General features: G+C 35.7%; 1 protein-coding gene across 12 annotated transcripts in view; it reads left to right on the forward strand.

Moving 5' to 3' along the window:
• Window positions 1-24,549, forward strand: part of STAU2 (staufen double-stranded RNA binding protein 2) — a 309,920-nt gene that overhangs the window by 108,409 nt on the left and 176,962 nt on the right. For all 12 annotated transcript variants that reach the window (XM_070382255.1, XM_070382251.1, XM_070382254.1 and 9 more), the window contains 3 exons: window positions 1,631-1,843; window positions 6,620-6,757; window positions 16,229-16,360. In XM_070382255.1, the coding sequence (XP_070238356.1) occupies window positions 1,631-1,843; window positions 6,620-6,757; window positions 16,229-16,360 (483 nt within the window). The remainder of the gene's footprint in view (window positions 1-1,630; window positions 1,844-6,619; window positions 6,758-16,228; window positions 16,361-24,549) is intronic.

Here is a 24,549-nt window from a genome sequence, read left to right on the forward strand (position 1 = left end):
TACATTTAACCTTTACTGATAAGTCACTAAGACATAATTAAGCAGTTCTCTAGTTTAAAACTGGATAAATATGTCATAAAATATTTGTAAAATTATGTGGCATTTAAAAAAGAAAAAATATTAAATTGTTATAATACCTCCTTTATTAAGAGATCACTAATTTTGCAACTCAAGTATTTAGGAAATAGGCAAAACCCAGGAATAAGCTGAAACAGTTGAGGAATATTTTCCTTCAAATTATGTTCTGTTCACCAATTGGAAAGCTCTCACGCTTTACTCACTGGCAGGATCTACTCACCTCAACTGAGAGCCTGTTTTCTTTCTTAAACATAATTCTGTTACACGTTGTGTTACCTGATTTCTCGGCCCATAGCAGATTAAAGGCAGCAGAATGAAGAAGGCAGGAAGAGAATGTACCTGAGGGCCTATTGGTCCCAGAGAGAAATGACAGGGAAAATATGGAAAACCTATCAATAGTAACTGCATTTACTTGAAAGTCTTTGGAAGATGGGGCCTTTTAAACGCTAGATGAACAGGAACAGTTTTAAAAATGTTAGATGTCCCTAGAGGCCTTAGATGTCCTTAGTGTAGAATATTTCATGTTTATAATGGTGATCTAATGTGAGCAGTAACAGGTTGAATATTTAGTCAGTAAAATATACATGTATATTTTTTTAATTGAGAAAGATGTCCATCAAAGTGGTTAAACAGTTTTGGTGTTTCAATCTGTAAGCTTAAATTACTTGAAAAGTATGCTTATCATAAATTCCTTTATCCTCTATAGTACTGGATTATTGAGATACTGTATCTTTTCTTCATTGGTATCCAATATTAGAAGATAAAATTTTAATATAATGGTCAATGGTAAACTATTTAAATAGGGTATTTTTTTAATAGGTCAGGCTTTTTGACAGACATAATGAAGTTTTGAGCACTTGGGTCTTAGAAGGCATTTTGCTTCCCAAAATTGGCATAGTTTGAAAAGAGCATGTTAAATACAGGATTTAGGAACATTCATAGCTGACAGATTCATAATCCTTTACTCTAGAAAGCTAGGTATTTTTATGGCAAATCTACTTACCTATTTAAGACCATGTCACAGAGAGTAAATATTCCTTATTGTAAAATAACCATTGAGGTCTCCATCAAAAATAGGTGATTTTTCATCTATCACCTGTTTGTGAGAAGCTTCCACATGCAAGATGCTTCATAAGTTATAGAACTCCAGTGAGACATACTCCTTATACTCCAGTAACTTATTCGCACAGAGGAGAAAGTTAGATATGTATGCAGTAATGGTATGTTTTATGATCTTAATTTTCTGTCCCATAAGAAACAGGGCAACCATAATTAGAATTGCCTTTTTTAAACTAGTAAAACACAATTTTGACCATGACTTGAATATGTTTATTTAGATTTCTATTTTTTCCAATGTAATTCATTAAGCATCATAAGTGTAAATGAAGAGTCTCTGTATAATGAGTTCATAATAGCTTTATTGAAGAAATCCATAATTTTGGTATAATTCTTAATAATTTCAATTTTGATTTTTATATGAACATTAAGAAAGATTCATGCCATAAAACCCATCTTAAGTCCCTGTATTGAATCTTTTGCCTATATTTAATAGGTTATTAAAGAAAGTGGACCACCACACATGAAAAGCTTTGTGACTCGGGTGTCAGTGGGAGAGTTCTCCGCTGAAGGAGAGGGAAATAGCAAAAAACTCTCCAAGAAGCGCGCTGCAACCACTGTGCTACAGGAGCTTAAGAAACTTCCACCTCTGCCTGTGGTTGAAAAGCCAAAACTATTTTTTAAAAAACGCCCTAAAACAATAGTAAAGGTAAGTATATGCTTGTGAATGTTAGACTATATATATATATAATATATATATTTATTATAGTGCATGCATGCTAAGTCGCTTCAGTTGTATCTGACTCTTTGCAAGCCTATGGACCGTAGCCCGCCAGGCTCCTTGGTCCATGGGATTCTCCAGGCAAGAATACTCGAGTGGATTGCCATGCTCTCCTCCAGGGGATCTTCCCCTGGTAACTCTAGCTAAAAGTTTTTCCATAGGGCAGGCACCTAAGCCTGTGGGTTATCAGCAGAATCAGGGTTGGACATGTGTCTATAAGTGAATAGTAATTCTGTTTTGCTTTTAGACACTTGTATACTTGGGTTCATTCATTAAATAATAATACCTTGCGTATTTATAGTTTTTTATGGTTTAAAAAATACTTTCTCAGTCATAAGCGCCTTTGGTAAAATTCTCATCACAATGAAGGCAGATGTTGCCCCTCATTTTACAAATAAGGTTTTATGAAACACGTTCAAAGACTTTGCTTGCTTGTGTTCACTGATCACGTGTGGCAACCTGAACTGCTGATCCATAATCCAGCGTTCTTTGGGCAGTCCACACTGCTGTGTGGCAACTTCCCAAGATTTTAGGACATGGTGATAGGATGCAGAGTAATAATTGTATGAGTAACACTCACACTGATGATAGCAGCCGCAGCAGCAGACAGCAAATATAAAGCACTTGGTGTGCCAGATGGGGCTCCAGTGCTTCATGTGCTGTATCACGTTTAATCTACAGAGCAGCCCTCGGGCTTCCCTGTTAGCTCCGTCGGTAAAGAATCCTGCAATGCGGGAGACCTGGTTTGATCTCGGGGTTGGGCAGCTCCCCTGGAGGAGGGCATGGCAACCCACTCCAGTGTTCTTGTCTGGAGAGTCCCCATGGACAGAGGAGCCTGGCGGGCTGTAGTCCATGGGGTCACAGAGTCGGACACGACTGAGTGACTGAGCACACCTGGGGGTCATGGGATGGCTTGGTTTCTGTTCTCTCAGGCGTGAGTACCTTTTCAGAAAAATGTAGAGCCACACGGCTTTTCAGGAGGTTGTGATTCTCTTTTATGGAATCAGATTTTGCGTACATTAATCAAAAAAAAAAATTAAGGCATAGTTCAGAGGAATGAGGTGAATAATAATTGAATTATTGTTACATGTTACTCAAGATGATACATAGAATGCATTAGTTATTATTAAATATGTATTAACAGTAGAAATAGTAAGTACTCAATAAATATTTGTTGCTTGTTGTTTAGTCAGTAAGCTATGTCCGACTCTTTGTGACCTCATGGACTGTAGCCTGCCAGGCTCCTCTGTCCATGGGATTTCCTGGGCAAGAATACTAGAGTGGGTTGCCATTTCCTCCTCCAGGCCACCTTCCCGACCTAGGCCCAGACTCCTGCTTGGCAGGTGGATTCTTTATCACAGAGCCACCTGGGAAACCCATTCAATAAATACCAGCTTTTGTTATTTTGTATCTCATTCTGTCTGTTCATATTTTATATGTATATGAGCGTATCCGTGGTCTGTTTTCCTAAATTCCTTTGTATATAAAATCTACATAAAACTTCTTCATAGTGGAAGAACAGTGCTCTACATTACTGCAAAACTAGTCACATTAACTTGCACCTAATCTATTAAACTAACTCTAATCTCAAATTAAGAATAACCAGCCTTTAATCTAAAAAAAGATCTATCATTTTTATAGTAGACTAAAAATATAACTCCCGTTACTTTTAACTGTAGCCATTAAAAGCAAGAATATTGTTGAAATTTCTGAAAGAGGGGAGAAACATTTTGAACTTTAAAAATGACTTTTTGCTACTACCTCTATTATATATGCATTTAATTGCAGAACTTTCTTCTTGTCCACCATTCAGATCTCAGCTTACACTTGACTTCCTCAGGGAAGTCTTCTCTAGTTCTCTCTGACTCCCACATTCATTTAGCCCCCTGCATTTTTCCTCACATACATCACACTTGGAATTACTTGTATCATATCTGTCTTATGTTAAAGTCTATAGATATTCTCTGAAATATTAGGTTATTTTGAGAAAGCAACACGGATACAATGAGTTGAAATTTAGGTTAATTTTGAGTATGATCAGACCTTATAATGGGCCAGTAAGTGGATCACCTTGGATAGTATCTTGGTTTTCAACATTTTAGTCACTTCCTTAAATGTCTTTTATATCTAGGTTCTACCATTCCTTATTATACAATAGAAACAGGGAAGATATCTGTTGATGATTTACCTTGATTTTATTTAGAATAATGAAGCTATCACATTGTCTCATTTGAACCTCCTAATCACTCTGAGATGTAGATATTATCCTCATTTTAAAGATGAGGTTCTTGGTGTTTAAGAAACCTCCCTCAGATCACAGAGCAGAGTCAGGTTTCGAGTCCAGTCACGTCTGATGCCAGTGCCAGTTTCAAACTGGGTGGTTGTGAACTCCTTTTGGATTTTAATTTACTCTACAGAGTTACCTTGTTAAAATGTAAGACTACCTGATGGTGTCTTTGAATTTATATTCTCAATTTTAATGTAATTCTCTTCTACAAGGTAAGGCCTCAGAGAAGGTTTTCTGCTGTTGGAGATAAAAGTTTTCTGGATAAGATTATCCTTACTGGTTTGTTGTTGTTATTATTATTATTACTGCTGAATGTGATTTTGGTGTTGTGTCTAAGAAATAGTTAACCTAACCAAACCAGAAAAATTTCTTCTGTATCTTCTTTATGAAGTTTTAGATATTACATTTAAGCCTATGAGCCATTTTGAGTTAATTTTTCTGTGATGTGTGGATTGAAATTTATTTCTGCACGTGAATATCCAGTTGTTCCAGTACCATTGGTTGAAAGGCTACTCTTTCTCCACTGAATGGCTTTTGCACCCTTGTTGGCCGCGTGTGTATGGATCTATTTCGGGTTGCTGTTCTGTTTCATTGATTTCTTTCTCTCTCTTTATGCCAGTACCACACATACTGTCTTTTTTTTTTTTAATTTATTTGGCTGTGTCAGATCTCTTAGTTGCAGCACACTGAATCTTTGTTGCATCATGCGAGATCTTTTGTCGCAGTGCATGGCCTCTGGTTGTGGTGCACAGGCTTAGCTGCCCTGTGACATATGGGATATTAGTTCCCTGACCAGGGATTGAACGTGCATCCTCTGCAGTGCAAGGCAGATTGTTAACCACTGGACCGCCAGGAAGTCCCGGTACCACACATACTGTCCTGATTATTATAGCTTTATAATAAATCTTGAAATCAGGTATTTGGATTCCTCCAACTTTGTTCTTTTTTTCAAGGTGTTTTGATTATTTTTCCTTTGTATTTCCATGTGAATTTTAAACACTGGCTTATTAGTTATTACCCAAAAAGAGCATGCTGGGGTTTTGATTGGGATTGCAGAGAACTGGTAGATCAGTTGGAAAACAATTGACTTTTAAAAAATATTGGATCTGTTGCTCCATTCACCTGTGCCTGTCCACCTATTGAGACCTTAGTTAATTTCACCAGTTTTTTATGTTTTAATGGAGTGTATCGGAGAAGGCAATGGCACCCCACTCCAGTACTCTTGCCTGGAAAATCTCATGGAGGGAGGAGCCTGTTAGGCTGCAGTCCATGGGGTCGCTAAGAGTTGGACACAACTGAGCAACTTCACTTTGACTTTTCACTTTCATGCATTGGAGAAGGAAATGGCAACCCACTCCAGTGTTCTTACCTGGAGAATCCCAGGGACGGGAGAGCCTAGTGGGCTGCCGTCTATGGGGTCGCACAGAGTCGGACACGACTGAAGCGACTTAGCAGCAGCAGGAGTGTATATAAATTATATTATAGTTCATATATTCTTCTGTGCTTGTTCTTGCCACTTAACTTTTTTTTTTCTTAAATTCATTCATCTTGATGCAGGTAGCAGTACTTAAATCTTAATTTCCACTGCTGTATGCCTTTTCACTGTATGAACATGCCATAAGGTTATTTTAGTTTTTCTTTTTTGCTATTTTAAATAATGCAGCTGTGGATATTCCTGTACAAATGAATTGGCACATTTGGGTAACAGTTTTTTAGATGAATAGACTACTGAAGAATGGGTCATGGGCTTTAGAGACATTGCCAAATTGTTTCCTAATTTATATTAGGATCAGCACTGTATAAGTTTTTGTTACTCCCCATCTTCACCAGTTGGTGTGGTCAGACTTCTTAATTTTTACTAAATTGATAAGTGTGAAATAGTACCTCACTATGGTTTTAATATGCGTTTTGAATCTTAATGAGATGAATTATCTTTTTATATGTTTTTTTCTTCTGTTAAATATCTGTTCATCTCATTTGCTCAATTTTTTTAGATTGTCTTTTTCTTAATAATTTTTAGGAGTTTTAAAATATATATTTTGGATACTGGATACATCTTTTTTTAGTTATACATACTGCAAATATCTCTTCTCAGTTGATAGCTTGTCTTCTTTCTTTTTGGTGTTTTTTGATGAATACAAGTTGTGAAACAACTCCCACTGTATTAAAGCGTTTAAAAGGATAGTTGACCCAACTTACCAATAATACCCGTGAGCCCTAAATCCTCTAGAAACCCTACTTTCAGATTCACTTTATGATTTTCCTTTATAAACTGTCTTGATTTTCATTTATTACCTCCAGTCACAGTTTTGGGGTGCAGGGGAGGAGGTGAGAACCATGGTTTCTTTAAGGATCCAGTAAGAAGTTTTACAAGCATGTTTCATATTTTGAAATTTTTTTCTTCAATTATTTTCTAGGCTGGACCAGAATATGGTCAAGGAATGAACCCCATTAGCCGCCTGGCTCAGATTCAACAGGCCAAAAAGGAAAAGGAGCCAGATTACGTTTTGCTTTCAGAAAGAGGAATGCCGCGACGTCGGGAATTTGTGATGCAAGTATGTCTCACTTTCATATTAAAAGATTTTTTCTAAACTACTGAAAACATTTAGAAATCCTAAGGCTAGAATAAAGATATGGTGGGAAGGAAGACTAGGAATTAATAGTAGAAGATAAAACTGTTTACACTTAAAGTGTTCATTCCCTCCAGATCCATCTACCAACTTGGTTGGAACATTCAAGTGTCAAGGACATGTCAGACTGGAGAGTGTGAGGTTTCAAAGGGACTATGAGCTCACCCAGAGTTCCTCGTTGAGAACGCCTATCTCTAACTTAATGTGTTGCAATTTGCAGCTGGAGTCTGTTAACTACTGGGAATAAAAGACAGATGGAATTAGAAACATAATTTAGAAGGATGGAGGTAGTAGGTGAAACAGGGCCAAGAGCATGAGGTTGCTTGTCATTGGAGAAATCGAGAAAAGAGGGATAGCTGGCTGCCTGGTGAGCACAGAGGGGCTCTGAGTTGCTGAGAGATTTAAGTGCTGCTTTGTACAGCTTGGAAACTTGAAGAGTGGCTGCTGGTGTATTGGTCTAGGGATGGGGACTGGGAGTGAGGTAGAATGCCTGAAATGCCCTCCTTTTTAAATGCTACCTATCCATCTTCATTTACCAACTCAAGTCTCAGTATCATAGAAACGTTTCATTTTTATTATGAAAATTTTAAGCATATCCAAAGGTGGATGGATATGTTTAATAGTACACAATAAAGGACAGTATAATGAAAGAGCGTAACGGCCTCTTGGGGACTATGCCCATCATCCAAAAACAACAGTAAAGATTTCTGCTGTGCTTGGCTTTGGCTATCAGTTTTTCCTTCTTCCCTTCTTCCCTCCTTCTTTTCCTTCTTCTGAAGTTTTCTAAAGCTAATTTGTAACCACATGTCATTTTAGCCTGTATGCTTAGTGTGTGACTCTAAAACACATAGGTTTTTACTTTTTCTTGCATTAGGTATGGCTCATTAGAATCCTCTAGCACCCAGTCTATATTAAATTCTCTTTATGGTCCCAATTGTTTCTGTTAGGTTATGGGCTTCCCTGGTAGCTCAGCTGGTAAAGAATCCGCCTGCAATTCACGAGACCCCAGTTCGATTCCTGGGTTGACAGGGGAATGGCTACCCACTCCAGTACTCTTGCCAGGAGAACTCCATGGACAGAGGAGCCTGGCAGGCTAGAGTCCATGGGGTTGCAAGGAGTCGGACACTACTGAGCAACAACAGGCTTGTCAAAGAAGCTTTTCCAGCCAAACCTGTGGATCTCACATTTGATATAACCCAGTTACAATCAACAGATGTTAATTAAGTGCTGACCATATATGGCAGACATCTAGACTCAAACATGGTATCTCATGTTGACTAACTTCTTGTGCATGTCTAAGTTTTACCTTCCTTCCCAATTTATAACCTCCGTGTTTCTTTATCTCACAGTACCCAATATGGTGGTATGTGTATAGTAGGATCTTATAAACCTATAAGGTATATTTGTTGCCTGCCTGACTGAGAGCTAGTATGTTTGACTTTTGTTGGAGATATAAACTTATGTTGTAGTTACAAGTAAACCATGGTTGTTAACTTAGATGTCCAAGGAGGAGGGATTCTGCTGTGGTTACTAAACACGTGGTTTTCTAGATGTCATTAGGACCCAGAGCAGTGTTGTTCTAGTATTTTTTACTCTGTAAAGAATGTGCACCATTTTTCTTTTTACATTCTTAACTTTGAGGAATTCTAGAAAGTATTTTTTGAAGTCCAAAACTTGAGGGAAAAAAGATCCACCCACCCCCCCACACACATTTTAGACCTGTGTTACAAATAAAAACTGGCTTTGACTTTATTAAACAATTCCTTTCCTGTGGAATATACCGAATATCCCTTTTGAAAGAGGAATTTAGAATATCTTAGGCCAGCTTCCATTTTATGGGTATTCATAAACATTCTAGTCAAACAGGAACATTTGGCTGTGCTTTTAAATGTTTTTACACTGAATTCATATTGTTTTTTCCTTCTTCTGAAAGCCCCAGTGGATTCATTACAGTGTTGCTGTAACTTCATCAAAGTAAAGGGTTTTGTATAAACTGCTTAAACAATGTTATCATTTGTTATAATGGAATCATTATTATTGAATGTGGAAGTAAATGATATAAAGATAATATGCTCATATTTGTCTATCACCAGAAAAACACCACAAATAAATGTGTGTTATAAAATGGATGTCCTTACTTGTATTGATTACTAGGTACAGGAAAATTTCCAGTGACACTATTGGGGCATTTAGGTCCAGAGGAAATTTTTTCTTTTTTTGGAAAGGGGTATTTTAATTTTTCAAAGAGAAAATAATGATAACTAAATTAATTGTGTGTCTGCACATTTTATTATTATATATCATATGTTAATTTTTCTACCTATCTGTGATTAAGATCTCAGGTTTGGGTTTTTTTTTTTTAAGATTTCAAGTTTTAAAAAATATGTATTAAGGAAATTTCATTAATTTTTTGGTAAATGCTATTTTACCAGACTTCTTGTTAGTTTTTTATAGACTTCATTAATGAATTAATTTATTATTATTATTTTAAAAAATAGTATCTTGAATTTTTGTTGAGGAGGGGACTGCACTGTATGGCATGTGGGATCTTAGTTCCCTGCTAACTGCTAAGTCGCTTCAGTCGTGTCTGACTCTGTGCAACCCCATAGACCACAGCCCACCAGGCTCCCCCGTCCCTGGGATTCTCCAGGTAAGAACACTGGAGTGGGTTGCCATTTCCTTCTCCAGTGCATGAAAGTGAAAAGTGAAAGTGAAGTTGCTCAGTCATGTCCGACTCTTAGCGACCCCATGGACTGCAGCCCACCAGGCTCCTCCGTCCGTGGGATTTTCCAGGCAAGAGTACTGGAGTGGGGTGCCATCGCCTTCTCTGACCAGGGATGAAACCCATGCCCCCCCAGTGTGGTAGTGCAGAGTCTTAACCACTGGACATCCAGTGAAGTCCAGAGGATTTAATTTAAATGATTTGTTTAAAGACAAAAATCTAGTCATCATAAAATTATTGCATAGTAAAATAATTGAGCTTCTTTGTAGAAAAATTTACATTTTAATGTAAAAATCTTACAGTAGTCATAAATCTTGGAAGGTTTTTAGGAAGATGACTTTTGGAGGTTTACTTACGTGCTTTGTTGTTATTTGGTCACTAAGTTATGTCTTACTCTTTTGCAACCTCATGGACTGTAGCCTACCAGACTCTTCTGTCCATGGGATTTCCTAGGCAAGAATACTGGAATGGGTTGCCATTTCCTTCTCCAGGGGATCTTCTGAACCAGGGACTGAAGCTGTGGCTCCTGTATTAGCAGGTGGATTCTTTATACCACTCAGCCACCATGGAAGCCCATTTACATGCTTACTGACTTTTATAATGCGGTAAATTTTTTTTTTCTTTTGAGTGCTCATTGTAAGTGCTGGCAGGGAACCAAAGTCCTTTAGCACAGTGGTCTTTTTCAGTCCTAACAAATAACTCTGGGGTAACCAGCTACTCACAAGCTATTGAACTATGGAACTATAAAAGCTCGTGTTAGGCAAGGGGCGAATGAATAGGAAAAATGAATCTGAAAGTACTTACTCTGTAAGTAAGTCTTCAGGTGTCAGAGTAGGTCAGATGGAAAGCCAGCAGACTCAGATCTAAAATGAATGCTGTGATAGGAACCCCCTGTCCCAAGAATAGGAACCTAGAGGCAGAGGGTCTCAGGCTTGGGCAGTAACTGAGATTTAAGGATGAAGGAGCCAAAGATTTGAATGAGAATGAGAAAAGGTATATAGCTTGTGAAAACAGTTGAAACATTTTTTTGCTGCTCCATTATCTTTCACTGCCATTTACTTTGGCAAGTCTTTTGACCCTCAGAGCAGTAGCAGAAGCTTCTTTCCAGCTTCAAGTTTTCCAGCAACAGCACAGGGTCTCGTGAAGCCAGGGAACAAACCAAGCACTGGAAAAAACAACAGGCAGCAGAGGCTGGCTCTAGCCAGGGACTTGAAGACTTTGTGTATAGGGCCTGCTGTTCGGGTCAGGAGCAGGCCAACAGATACGGAAGGTGGTGCGTGTTCATCCAACTCCAGGCACTAGATCGGTGCTTCTAAGTGGGGTCCATAAGACTACTGTTGATTTGTTATAATGTGGTTTCAGCAGAAAAAGCAAGATGAAATGTTTCAAAAACATTGCACAGATCTGAACTATAAAATTTCTGATAGCTGTTAAGACATCCTTTAAACATTTTTTTTAAATTTGTTTATTTTTTTTTCTAAATTTTATTTTTTTTTTAACTTTACAATATTGTATTGGTTTTGCCATATATCAACATGAATCTGCCACAGGTATACACGTGATTTTTTTTTTTTTTAGCAAGCATTCTGAATTTATTTATTTTTAAATTTTATTTTATTTTTAAACTTTACAATATTGTACTAGTTTTGCCAAATATCGAAATGAATCCGCCACAGGTATACCTGTGTTCCCCATCCTGAACCCTCCTCTCTCCTCCCTCCCCATACCCTCCCTCTGGGTCGTGCCAGTGCACCAGCCCCAAGCATCCAGTATCGTGCATCGAACCTGGACTGGTGACTCGTTTCATACATGATATTATACATGTTTCAATGCTATTCTCCCAAATCTCCCCATCTCTCCCACAGAGTCCATAAGACTGATCTATACATCAGTGTCTCTTCTGCTGTCTCGTACACCGGGTTATTGTTACCATCTTTCTAAATTCCATATATATGCGTTAGTATACTGTATTGGTGTTTTTCTTTCTGGCTTACTTCACTCTGTATAATAGGTTCCAGTTTCATCCATCTCATTAGAACTGATTCAAATGTATTCTTTTTAGTGGCTGAGTAATACTCCATTGTGTATATGTACCACAGCTTTCTTACCCATTCATCTGCTGATGGGCATCTAGGTTGCTTCCATGTCCTGGCTATTATAAACAGTGCTGTGATGAACATTGGGGTACACGTGTCTCTTTCCCTTCTGGTTTCCTCAGTGTGTATGCCCAGCAGTGGGATTGCTGGATCATAAGGCAGTTCTATTTCCAGTTTTTTAAGGAATCTCCACACTGTCAGTTGTATGCTGGTTTCTACCAAACAACATGAATCAACCATAGGTTTATCTATGTGCCCTCCCACTTGAACACCTCTACCGCCTCCCTCCCCATCCCATCCCTCTAGGTTGTCACAGAGCCCCGGTCTGAGTCATACAGCAAATTCCCATTGGCTCTGTATTTTACATATGGTAATGTATGTTTCCATATTGCTCTCTCCATACATCCCACCCTCTCCTTCCTTCCACCCCCCAGCCACGTCCTTAAGTCTCTTCGCTATGTCTGTGTCTCCACTGCTGCCCTGCAAATAGGTTCATCACTACCGTCTTTCTAGATCCTATATATATGTGTTAATATGTGGTATTTGTTTTTCTCTTTCTGATTACTTCACTCTGTATAATAGGCTCTAGATTCATCCACCTCATTAGGACTGACTCAAATGCATTCCTTTTTGTGGCTGAGTAATATGAATGAACATTGAGGTTTTGCAAATGCTCTTGTTCAATTTATGTGGGTGATCATATGATTTGTCTCCTTAACTGATTAATATAGCAAATAACATTGATTGATTGAATTCCGAATGTTAGACCTACCTTACATTTTTGAAATAAACTTAACTTAGTCATTATTTTTCTTTTTTTTTCACATTGCTTTGTTCAGTGTACTATTACATGGTTTAAACTAGCATTTATGTTCATGAATGAAACTAGTCTTTAAACTTTTTTTCTTTTTTTTATTTTTTAAACTTTACATAATTGTATTAGTTTTGCCAAATTATACTTTTCTTGTTGGATTTTGAAACCAAAGTGATGCTTCACTGAATAATTGGGGATGGACTCCTCTTTTTTTTTTTTTTTTTTTATTCTTGGATGCATTTTTGTAAGAGTAGCATTATTCTTCCTTAAATATCGGGTAGAACTTGCTAGAAAAACTCTCAGAAGTTTTCGTTGTGAAAAAGTTTTTAATTGTGGTTTTAACTTCTTTGTAGTTATAGATTTATATAGTTAGGGGTTTATTCTGTGCCAGTTTTGGAAATGTGTATTGTCTAGAAATTTTCCATTTTATTTAAGTATTAAAAAATGTTAGCTGAATTATTCAGTATCCCTTATTATTTTGTGATGCTATGGAAGGTTCATAATCTCCCATCTTCATTCTTGATTGTGTCTTCTCTTATTTTTTCTTGATCAGCCTCGCCTTTGGTCTATCACTGTATTAGTCTTTTCAGGGAACCAGCTTTTGGCTTTTTGAACTTCTCTGTTGTACTTTGTTTTATATTTCCTAAATTTTTGCTCTTGTTTTTAATGTCCTGTTTCTTTGGATTTATTTTGCTGTTAGTAACTACTTGAGATGAATGGTTAGCTCATTACTCTTTCTAAGCTTTTATGGCTTACATGTTTTCTTCTACACCCTCTTTAGCTGCATCTTTCAAGTTTTGACATATTGCATTTTCATTATTACTTATTTAAAATATTTCCAGTGAGATGTCTTCTTTGCCCATAGATTATTTAGATTACATTCTTTAATTTCCAAAATTGTGATGATCTTCTTGTCTGCTCCTTCTATCACTTACTGAGAACAATCTGTAAAAATAAATCCCACTTTCACTGTGTATTTTCTATTCATATAATTTTTTTCCTTTTTTGTTTGCTGATTTAATTTTTATATTTATATTATCTCAGCATATACATGACTAAAAAATCATTACCCAGCTCAGGAAATGTACATGTGGACATAAGATGACTGATGTATATTTGAATGTATGGAAGTACATACATGTGTGCATCTTGCTCACAAAAGAGAACTGTGGGATAGTTCTAATGATAAAAAGCTACTGTTTATTGAGCAATTACGCTATAATACACACTGTAGTTTACATACATTTTCTTGTTTAATTTTCAGAGTAACACTATTAGGTCATTGTATTACCCCTCTTTTACTAATGAAAAAACTGGGGCTTAGAGATATTAAGTAATTTGAATCAGTTCATGGGAAATAATGGAGTTAGATTTCATACCCAAATCTGACTCAGAAGTCTTTGTTTTTAACCACAGTATTGTATTAATCTTTATATGTACTCTTCAGAAACTACTTAATGTAATCCTTTGTAAACTATATAATTTTTTAAATTTATTTTTTTTGGATTAAAGATTTTTTATTGTATATAGTTGATGTACAATAGTATATGTTACAAGGGTACAGTATAATAATTTATAATAATTTTTAAAGGTTATATTCCATTTATAGTTACTATAAAGTATTGGCTATATGGTCTTTTCTGTATAGTATATCCTTACAGCTTATTTTATATATAATAGTTTGCACCTCTTAATCCCCTGCCTCTATAGTGCCCTTCCCTGCTTCCCTCTCCCCACTGGTATCTACTAGTTTGTTTTCTATATCTGTAAGTCTGTTTCTTTTTTTTTTATATTTACTAGTTTGTTGTATTTTTAGATCCCACATATAAGTGACATCATACAGTATTTGTATTTCTCTGACTTATTTCACTTAGCATAATATCCTTCAAGTTCATCCATGTTGTTTCAGATGGCAAAATTTCATTCTTTTATGACTGCGTAGTATTCCACTGTGTATATAATTACTACAACTTCTTTATCCATTCATCTGTTGATGGACACTGAGGTTGCATCTTATCTTGGCAGTTGTAAACATTGCTGCTATGAACGTTGAGGTGTGTGTATCTTTTTGAATTAGTGTTTTTGCTTTTTAGATATATACCCAGGAGTGGAATTGCTGGGATATATGGTAGTTCCTTTTTTTTTTTTTTTTAATGATTTTTACTGGAGTATAGTTGTTTTACAGTATTGTATCAGTGTTAAGTGTACAGCAAAATGAATCAGTTATACATATACATGTTGTCGTTTAGTCGCTAGGTTATGTCTGACTCTTTTGTGACCCCGTGGACTGTACAGCAGGCTTCTCTGTCCATGGGATTCTCCAGGCAAGAATACTGGAGTGGTTTGCCATTTCCTTCTCCAGGGCATCTTCCAGACGCAGGGATCAAACCTGCGTTTGCTGCATTGCAGGCAGATTCTTCACCACTGAGCCACCTGGCAATCATACATATCGTATATTTACTCTTTTTAAGGTTCTTTTGGAGAAGGCAATGGCACCCCACTCCAGTACTCTTGCCTGAAAAATCCCATGGACGGAGGAGCCTGGTAGGCGGCAGTCCATGGAGTCGCACAGAGTCAGACACGACTGAGCGACTTCACTTTCACTTTTCACTTTCATGCATTGGAGAAGGAAATGGCAACCCACTCTAGTGTTCTTGCCTGGAGAATCCCAGGGACGGGGAAGCCTGGTGGGCTGCTGTCTATGGGGTCGCAGAGAGTCAGACACGACTGAAGTGACTTAGCAAGGTTCTTTTCCTATATAGGTCATTACGAGTACTGAGTCGGTTCCCTGTGTTGTATAATAGGTCCTCACTAGTAACCTGTTTTATGTATAGCAGTGTATATATCTCTAGTCCATTCTCCCAATTTATCCCTCCCCCCATTCTGTTTTTAGTTGTTTGGAGAAACTGCCACATTGTGTTCATAGTGGCCGCACCAATTTGCATTCTCAGCAGCAGCGTACAAGGGTTCCCTTTTGTCCCCATCCTTGCCGGCATTAGTTATTTGGGATATTTTTGATGATAGCCGTTCTGACAGGTTTGAGGTAATATCTCATTGTTTTTTGATTTGCATTGCCCTCATGATTAGCAGTGCTGAACATCGTTTCATATGCCTATTGATCATCTCCGTATCCTCTTTGGAGAAATGGGTATTCAGGTTTTCTGCGCATTTTAACGTTATTTTAAATGGCAGCAATGTGAATTTTAGTCTTTTCAGTTTATTAATTTAAGTAAAGAATACTAAATGTAGTCATGATCAACTCTCTACAATGTGAATTTTTTTTTTTGCTTACATAAATAAGTTTATTGTTTAAAAATCAAAGAATATAGAAATATGTAAGGAAATAAAAATGTTCTAAAACTGTTGGTTGGATGGCATCACCAACTCGATGGACATGAGTTTGAGCAAGCTTCGGGAGTTGGTGATGGACAGGGAAGCCTGGCATGCTGCAGTTCATAGGGTCGCAAAGAGTTGGACACGACTGAGCGACTGAACTGAACTGAACTCAAGATTCTGTCATCCTGATATAACCCCTCATAATGTCCTCAATTTTGAGGACCAGATTTCCATACTTTTCTCTGTGTATGCATTCTCATATATATATATATATATATATATAAAATATAAAAGGGATCGTAATTGCTATTTTATTATGGACTGAACTTTATATTTTTGAATGCTAGAGAGCAGAACACATTGCTTAGTGATGTTAATGTTTGTTACCAAAGCAGCTGTCATTACATTTCTTACTTTATTCCTACCAGGTCAAGGTAGGGAATGAAGTTGCTACTGGAACAGGACCTAATAAAAAGATAGCCAAAAAAAATGCTGCGGAAGCTATGCTGTTACAACTTGGTTATAAAGCATCCACTAGTCTTCAAGATCAGCTTGACAAGGTGAGAGTTAAATTTACATGGAGAAGTTCTGTCCTGTCAGAATATAAAAATAATGAGCAAGTTCTGTTCCAGTGTTCTTGACTCAGTATTGTCTTAACTAGTGTAAAGTAGATGTCAAGTTTTAACTTTTCCAAGTTGGTACTCTTATCTTCATATCTTTAAAGATACAGATTCTCCTGGTACAAAATAACCACTGTTTAGGGGTCACAATAAAATATTATAATCTTACAATTAGAAAATACTAAAAATTTGCTGTATAATTGTATATATTTTATATAATATTAGTACCAGTGTAGTGAGTTTTACCATACTGACTAATGATATATATACCCAGTTTTTTAATTTGTGCTTTTTAAGAATGGAGGTTGTTAGCCTTTATTTCTGGAATACAGCTGAAAACCCTGGAAATAAAGATCCTGAGTTATCCCTTTAGGGCAGGAGCTATATAGGACAGACATTCTATAAACTGATTTTTCTATTTACTTTAAATTAAAGGTAAACTCAGAGGGTGTTTATTTTCTGCCAAGACTTGTGTTCATGGTCCCCTGTTTCTTCTGCAGCAGGTAATGACATCATTAACACCTGCCTGCATTGCAAGAGAAGCTGAGAACCCTGAATTCAGGCCTTGGCAGTTAACTTGGCAGGAACTGACTTCATTTCACTTTGTATTCAATTATCATTTTATCTATACATATGTAGAAATTATTTTTATTAAACATTTCATTTGTATGAACATTCCCAAAACAAGCTTAATAATTATTTCTGTCATAAACAATACGGTTTTTTCCATGCCATTTTCTCACATATGGATTCTATTTCAGGGATATTTTCAGTTTCTGCAGGAACACCTTTGTGAAGTTTGGAGTAAAAATGAAATTATCTATTAAAAAATACTTAGATACACTTTTTAAGGTGCTGTAAATATCTAGGCAGTTATTTTGAGTGATTAAAAATTATTTATCTGTGTGATATCACTGGAGATTTCAGTTCTGTTTTTATAACCTGGCTAGTGAATGTGTTTTCTTGTTTTAAAAGTATTTGTAACATGAAACCTAACACGTGTTCAAATTTCTGTAGTTCTTACATTGTGTATATGTTGTTTTAACTTAACACATTTATATTGACTTAAAACTGGTAAGTGATTTATAAAAATATGTCAGAATAAATCTCGTAGACCTTTATTTGTAAGTTAAATGAAAATAAAACAGAAAAAAACACCGGCATTAATTTCATTAATTAGAAAAACATATTTTTGCATACCCACTGTGTTATTAGTTAGGGTTCTCCAGAGGAACAGAGTCCCACAGGGAGTGTGTGTGTGTGTGTCTGTGTGTGTGTGTGTGTGTATCACACAGAGACTTATTTTAAGGAATCGACCCATGAAGTTTTGGATGCTTGGCTACTCCAGAATTTGCTGGGGATGCCAGCACGCTGGAGACTCAGGAAGGAGCTGCAGAGTCTGGAGGCCATTGACTGGCAAGCTGCATCTCGTTCCAGGGAAGGTCAGCCTTTGCTGGCCTTCAACTGACAAGGCCCACCCACAGTCTAGAGAGTCAGTTTTTTTACTCTTTAGAGTTCAGTGATTTAAATGTAAATCTCTTCCAAAAACACCCTCACAGAAACACCCAGAATAACGTTTGACCAAATATCTGAGTACCTTAGCCCAGACAAGTTGACACATAAAATTAATCATCACACTCACTAAATGCCAGACACTTAAAACTGAAGATAAGATGACTGGAATTTGGTCCCTGCACTCACGAAACTGACCAGTAAGTGTTAGGGGTGAGGAGCTTATATCACGTAACAAAAGTTACAGTATAATTAAAATTCTAGATATGTGAAGATGAGTCTGGAAAGTCAGGAGTAGTGAGATGACTATTTTTATGTGAAGTAATGTGCTTTTGAATTACTGAGATTTGAGCTTGAAAATGGCATGATCTGGTTTGCTTTCTACATAGGACAGTCCTATAAGTAATGTAGTGAATGGATATGGGCAGGACAGGACTGAAGGCAGGGAGGCCATGCTAGCAGAATTGTTCAGGTGAAAGACACTGAGGGTCTGAACTAGGGCAGTGGTGTAGAGAGGAGAGGGAAAAGACACCAGCCATGCTTCTTAAGTGTATGTGTTAAGATTTCAGTAGCAGATACAGTGCATGGAGGATACAGAAAGGAAGAATACCTGTAAAAAAGAGAGTAGCAAGAGACTTTACGGAAGAGGTGCCTGTATTCCTTGGTGGTCCAGTGTTTAGGACTTGGTGCTTTCACTGGCCTGGCCCCGGGTTCATTCCTTGGTCAGGGAACTAAGATTCCCACAAGCAGCGTGGCATGGCCAAAAATAAAAACAGTGGTAGTTGTATGCTGCAAAGATCAAGTAAGAGGAGTTAGTTAATACCTTGATTTGTCAATAAGAAGAGCTTTTGAGAATGTGACAAAAGCAATTATAAAAATAAATCTTTAAAAGTAGCTTTTGAAAAGTTGGCTTTTTAAAAAAATAATCAAGGTATGTACATAACTGAGTGATGATGGTGGTGGTGGTTTAGTTGCTAAGTTGTTTCTGACTCTTGCGATCTCATAGACTATATCCTGCCATGCTCCTCTGTCCATGGAAGGATTTAAAAGTGCAAAAGAGTGGACAGTGAAGAAAAGATTAGCCTCACTTTACCCTGAGACCCTCAGACTTGGTCTCTTCCTAAAGGTATCTCCCATGTTTAGTTAATGTTTGTGCATCATTTAGAATAGTGTCTGAATATAGTGAATCTTGTATAAGGATTAAAAAAAAAAAGATAAATGTCCTCACAAAGATATTCTGTATGTATGCACGAATATATCTCCACTTTAAAAACATTAAGATTTAGTGAATTGCAGCTTAAAGAATTTTGACAAGTGTGTGTATATGACCACATCACAATTAAGATTTATAACATTACTGTTACCCCAGTTTCTTAATGCCATTTTATAGTAAATGTCTTTCCTTTTCCTCAGCTCCTGACAAACGCTGATCTGATTTCTGTCTCTACAGTTTTGCCTTTTCCAGAATGTTGAATAAATTGAATGGTATATTGTGTAGCCATTTGTGTCAACCCTTAATTGTTGAGATTGATCCATGTTGTTGCATTTATCATGTTTATCATTTGTTATCATGTATCTTTTCTGTTTGTTATTGTTTTATTCTTTACCAACATTTAGGTTTTCAGTTTGAGGCTATTGTAAATAAAGTGGTTATGAACATTCATGTACAAATCTTGACTGTATATATTCTCTAATATAGCCTGTTAGGTACATATTCATATAATAGTGCACATGCCACTTTATTAGAAACTGAAGATGTTTTCCAGAGATGTTGTACCATTTTCATTTCCACAAGCAATGTTTGAGATTTCTGCTTACTCCACATCTTCTCTAGCTCTTGGTATTGTCAGTTTTTATAGTTTTGATGATGGTATTAGGTGTTTAATGTTGTTTTATTGGATTTCATTTCCATTTTCCCTAGTTAATAATGCTGACTAGTTCATCATATATTATTTACCACTCGTGTCTCTTTGAAGTATCTGTTCAGAATTTTTGTCTTTTAAAAAATTGGATGGTTTACTTTCTTATTATTGAGTTATAAAAGCTCTTTATATATTTTAGATGCCAGTGCCTTATCAGATAAAGGATTCTTGTCTCTCACCTTCTGTCTTCTCTTCTTCTTTTTTTACATATGTTGTCCAGTTGTCCAAACACCACTTGTTTAAAAGATTAATGCTTTTTCCATTGAGTTCGTTAGACCTTTGTTGAAAATGAGTTGACCACTTATGTGTGGATCTGTTTCTAGATTTTCTGTTTGTTAATCTGTATGTCTATTCTTCAACTGTACAACTGTATATAGAGTGTACCTTTTTTGGATAAGGTTTGAGATCAGATAAAGAACTTCATCTTTGTTCTACTTTTAAAAAATGGTTTTGGCTAATCTTTATATCTTCATAATAAATTTTTAAATCAATTTCTACCAAAAAAATATCCAGTTGGAATTTTTCTTTGGGATTATGTTGAATATTACATAGATCATGTTTGCATTTATTAATATATCTTAAAAATATTGAGTCTTCCAACCTTTGAACAAGATCTTGATCTGTTTATTTAGGTTTTTTGAAATATATCCCAACAGTGTTTGTACTTTTTTATAGAAATATCTTCCACATTTTTTATGTTTATCCCTAAATGTTTCATGTTTGTGGGTGCTATTGGTAATGGCATTGGTTTTTAATTTCAGTTTCTAATTCTTCTTTTCTAGCATATAGAAATACAGTTGTTTTTATATATTGACTTTGCATCCTATGACCTTGCTGAACTGACTTATCTGTTAAAGTAGCTTATTTTGTAGATTTTTTGCAATTTTCTGCATTGATGATTGTGTTATCTGTTAATAAAGACAGTTTAATTTTTTCTTGCTAATTTGTATGCTTTTATTTACTTGTCTTGCTTTATTGCCTTGAGTGAAACATCCCATTCAGTGTTGAATAGAAAGTTGATTGTTGAAACAGAAAAACAGGTATCTTGACTTTGTTCCTGATCTTACAAGGAAATTGTTCAGTGTTTGCTATTATATACATGATGCTTGTAGGCTTTTTATACATGCTCTACATCAGCTTGATAGTTCCTAGTGTTCCTGCTTTGTTGAAAAGTCTCCCCACCGTAACTATCAGTGAATGTTGAATTTTGCTGAATGTTTTCTCCGCATCTGTTGATACTTGCATGATTTTTCTGTTTAGTTTGTGGATATGGTGAATTTTTTTTTAATTGATGGATTTTTAAAATTTATGTGATACAGGTTTCCCCCACTATCTGAAAGTAAAGCAATTGCTGTGAAACCTTTTGTAAGCCAAAATGGCCTGATACAAAGAAGCAATTACCTTAGGACTCATCTTGCTAATGAATGGACAAAATAAATCCAGACAGAACACAGATTCTCACACACGGTTCAAAGCTGTGGTGACTGGATGCTGAGATACTGAGTATAGTTGCCACTCTCCCTGCTCCTGGTGTGTGCTGCCTCAGTAATGGCTAGCTGGGAAGTAAAACACTGAATGCTATTTTTTGTTTTTCCATAAAAGTGAAAATCCTCTTTGGATTTCTTTTAGTTAGCAAAAACAGGTATTAGTGCATGCCTTTCATAAAAGCAAAGTGACATAAACTTTTGAAAAGTGTAAAGTGTGAAATACCTGTATATACATACACAGCAAAAAATTACCATTTTAACCATTTTTAGGTGTACAATTCAGTGGCATTAAGTACATTTACATTGTTTTACAACTATCTCAACTATCCACTTCCAGAAAGTTTTCATCATCTGAAGTAGAAATACTGGTTTTAGTATCATTATCAGGGTAGTGCTAGACTCATATAGTAAGTTTGGAAGTATCTCCTTTTCTTTCATCATCTCAGAGAGTTTGGTATTCTTCCTTCATTAATCGTTGAGTAAAATTTACTGGTGGAGCCATCTGGGTTTATAATTTTTTTTGTAAGAAGGTTTTAAGTATAAATTGATGTAAAAATAGATATAAGACTACTCAGATTTCCTACTGTTGAGCGAGCTTTGGCAGTTTGAATCTTTCAAGGAGTCTGTCCATTTCCTCTGAGCTGAATTTAATGGTATAAAATTGTTGATAGGATTCCTTTGTTATTCTTTTAGTGGCTATAGCATCTATAATGATATTTTCTCTCTCATTTCTGATATTGATAATTGTTTCTTCTCTTTTTATATCCTGATGAATCTAGCTAGGGGTCTGTCAATTGTTTTTATCATATTCAAACAACAAGATTGTGATTTCATTGATTTTTTTCCCTGTTATTCTGTTTTCAGTTTTATTGATTTCTGTTCTTTATTTTATCCTTCCTTTATTTGCTTTGGGTTTAATTTTCTGTTCTTTTTCTAATTTTGTAAGCCAGAAGCTTAGGCTGTGGATCTGAGAATTTAGTGATATATATTTCTCTTTAAGTACTGGTTTAGCCCTGGCCCACAAATTTTGAGAAGTTGAGTTTTTACTTCATTTCATCAAAATATGTTCTAATTTCCCTTTGGTTTCTTCATTCAAGTCCTATATTTCTTCTGATTTTGTTTACTTCTTTTATCAAGTGCTAATGTCACCAACTATAAATTTGAATTTGACTACTTTAAATTTTATCGGTTTTGTTTTATATACTTTGAAGCTATGTTGTTATATACATATACATTTAGGATTGTTATATCTTTTTGATGACTTTACAACTTTATTATTATGTGATTTTCTTTCCATCCCTGGTAATATTCCTTGTTCTAAATTCTTTTTGATATTAATAGTCACTTCAGTTTTATTTTTATTAGTGTTTGCATGGGGTATTTTCCCCCCACCATTTTATTTTTAGCCTATCAGTGTCTTTATGTTTAAATTGATTTCTTTTAGAAAGCATATAATTGAGTCTTGCTTTTAAAAATACCCTTTGACAATCTCTACCTTTAGTTGGGAGTGATCAGACCATTTGTACTTATTGTAGCTTTTGGTATGGTTGGATTTAAACGTTTCATTTTTCTAATTGTTTTCTATTTATTCCATTTATTCTTTGTTCACTTTTTTCTCTTTGACCTCTCATGTAGTCGTGCATTTTACTTACCTTTATATGTATAAAACCCATAATTCGTTGTTACAAATTTCGCTTTATATAGTTAATTTTCTTTCTATGTGGTTAGAATCACAGAAAATACATTTACCCTCATTTTTACCATTTTCAATACTGTTCATTTGTTTAGATCCAGATTTCTTTCTGGTATTATACTCCTGTTTGTAGAACTTCCTTTAATACTACTTGTATTAGCAGGTCTGCTGGCAGTGATTTCTGTCAACTTTTGTTTGATGAGAAATTTATTTTGTATTCATTTTAGAAGTTACTTTTGTGTGGGTATAGGATTCTGAGTTTTTATGTTTCTTTCAGCACTTTCAGAGATCTCATTCAATTGTCTTATGACTTGCATAGTCTTGTATGAAGTCTGCTGTGATTATCTTCTTTTTCATCTTGACATGCTTTGTTCCTCCCTCCAAAGGCCTTCAGAAATGTCCTTTTTTTATTAGTTCTTAGCAGTTTAACTGTGATGTATCTAAATTTGATTCTTTCCTTTCTTTCTCCTCTTCTTCCCTCTCCTCCTTCCTTTTCTTTTTTCCCTGTCTCTTCATTTTCATCCTCTTCCTCCTTCCTTTCTTCTCCTTTTTGTATTTTTTTCTGCTTAATGAATATGAATATATTGGATCTGTGATTTGTTGTTTTTTTTAATTTTTGTCAAATTCTCAGCTGTTATCTTTCTTTTCAGATATTTCTTCTTCCTTGTTTTCTCTCTCCTTGAGAGTTTACAGTTATATATAACTGAAAATGCTGGGGAAAATGAAATGTTAATGAATTCTAAAAGACTGTGTGAGGGACAGCACAGCAGTTTAGAAAAATTAGACCATTAGTATTGTCTTATGGATCCAGGATTTTCTGTTCCTTTTTATTTTTCACTCCGTTTTTTTTGTGTGTGTCTCAGTTTGAGTAATTTCTATTAATTTATCTGTAATATTACTGACTTATTTCTTCAGGTGTGTCCATCTGTTAATAATGTTATCAATATTAATTTTCATCTGTGGTATTTTCCCCCTAGGATTTCCATATGCTTTTCTTATAAGGTTTCTGTTTTTCTAATGAAATTCTCCAAATATTCATGCATGTTGTCTGCCTTTTTCATTAGATCTTTTATCCTGTTAATCATAGATATTATAAAACTTATTTCTTAGAGTTCTAGCGCTTGGGTCATCTCTGGGCTCTGTTTTATTGACTTGTTTTCTTTTTAATTTTCATTTATTTATTTTTAATTGGAGGATAATTGCTTTACAATGTTGTATTTGTTTATGCTATATAACAACATGAATCAGCTATAAGTATACGTATATCTCCCCCCTACCACCACCCTTGAGCCTCCCTTTTATTGACTTCTTTATCATTTGACATATTTATTTTTGCAATTTTGGGTGTCTTATAATGTTTGAATGAACACTGGACATTGTGTATTGTGAAACAGTAAAGGCAGAGTTAAATAGTACTTATGTTAAGAAACAGGCATGTCTCCCTTTCTGTCAGACTGTTAACATGGAGGGTGACATCAATCCAGTTGGTAATTAAGCTCATTTTGGGTGTTTTGT

The sequence above is a fragment of the Bos mutus genome, chromosome 14 (assembly GCF_027580195.1).
Source record: "Bos mutus isolate GX-2022 chromosome 14, NWIPB_WYAK_1.1, whole genome shotgun sequence".
NCBI lineage: Eukaryota > Metazoa > Chordata > Mammalia > Artiodactyla > Bovidae > Bos > Bos mutus.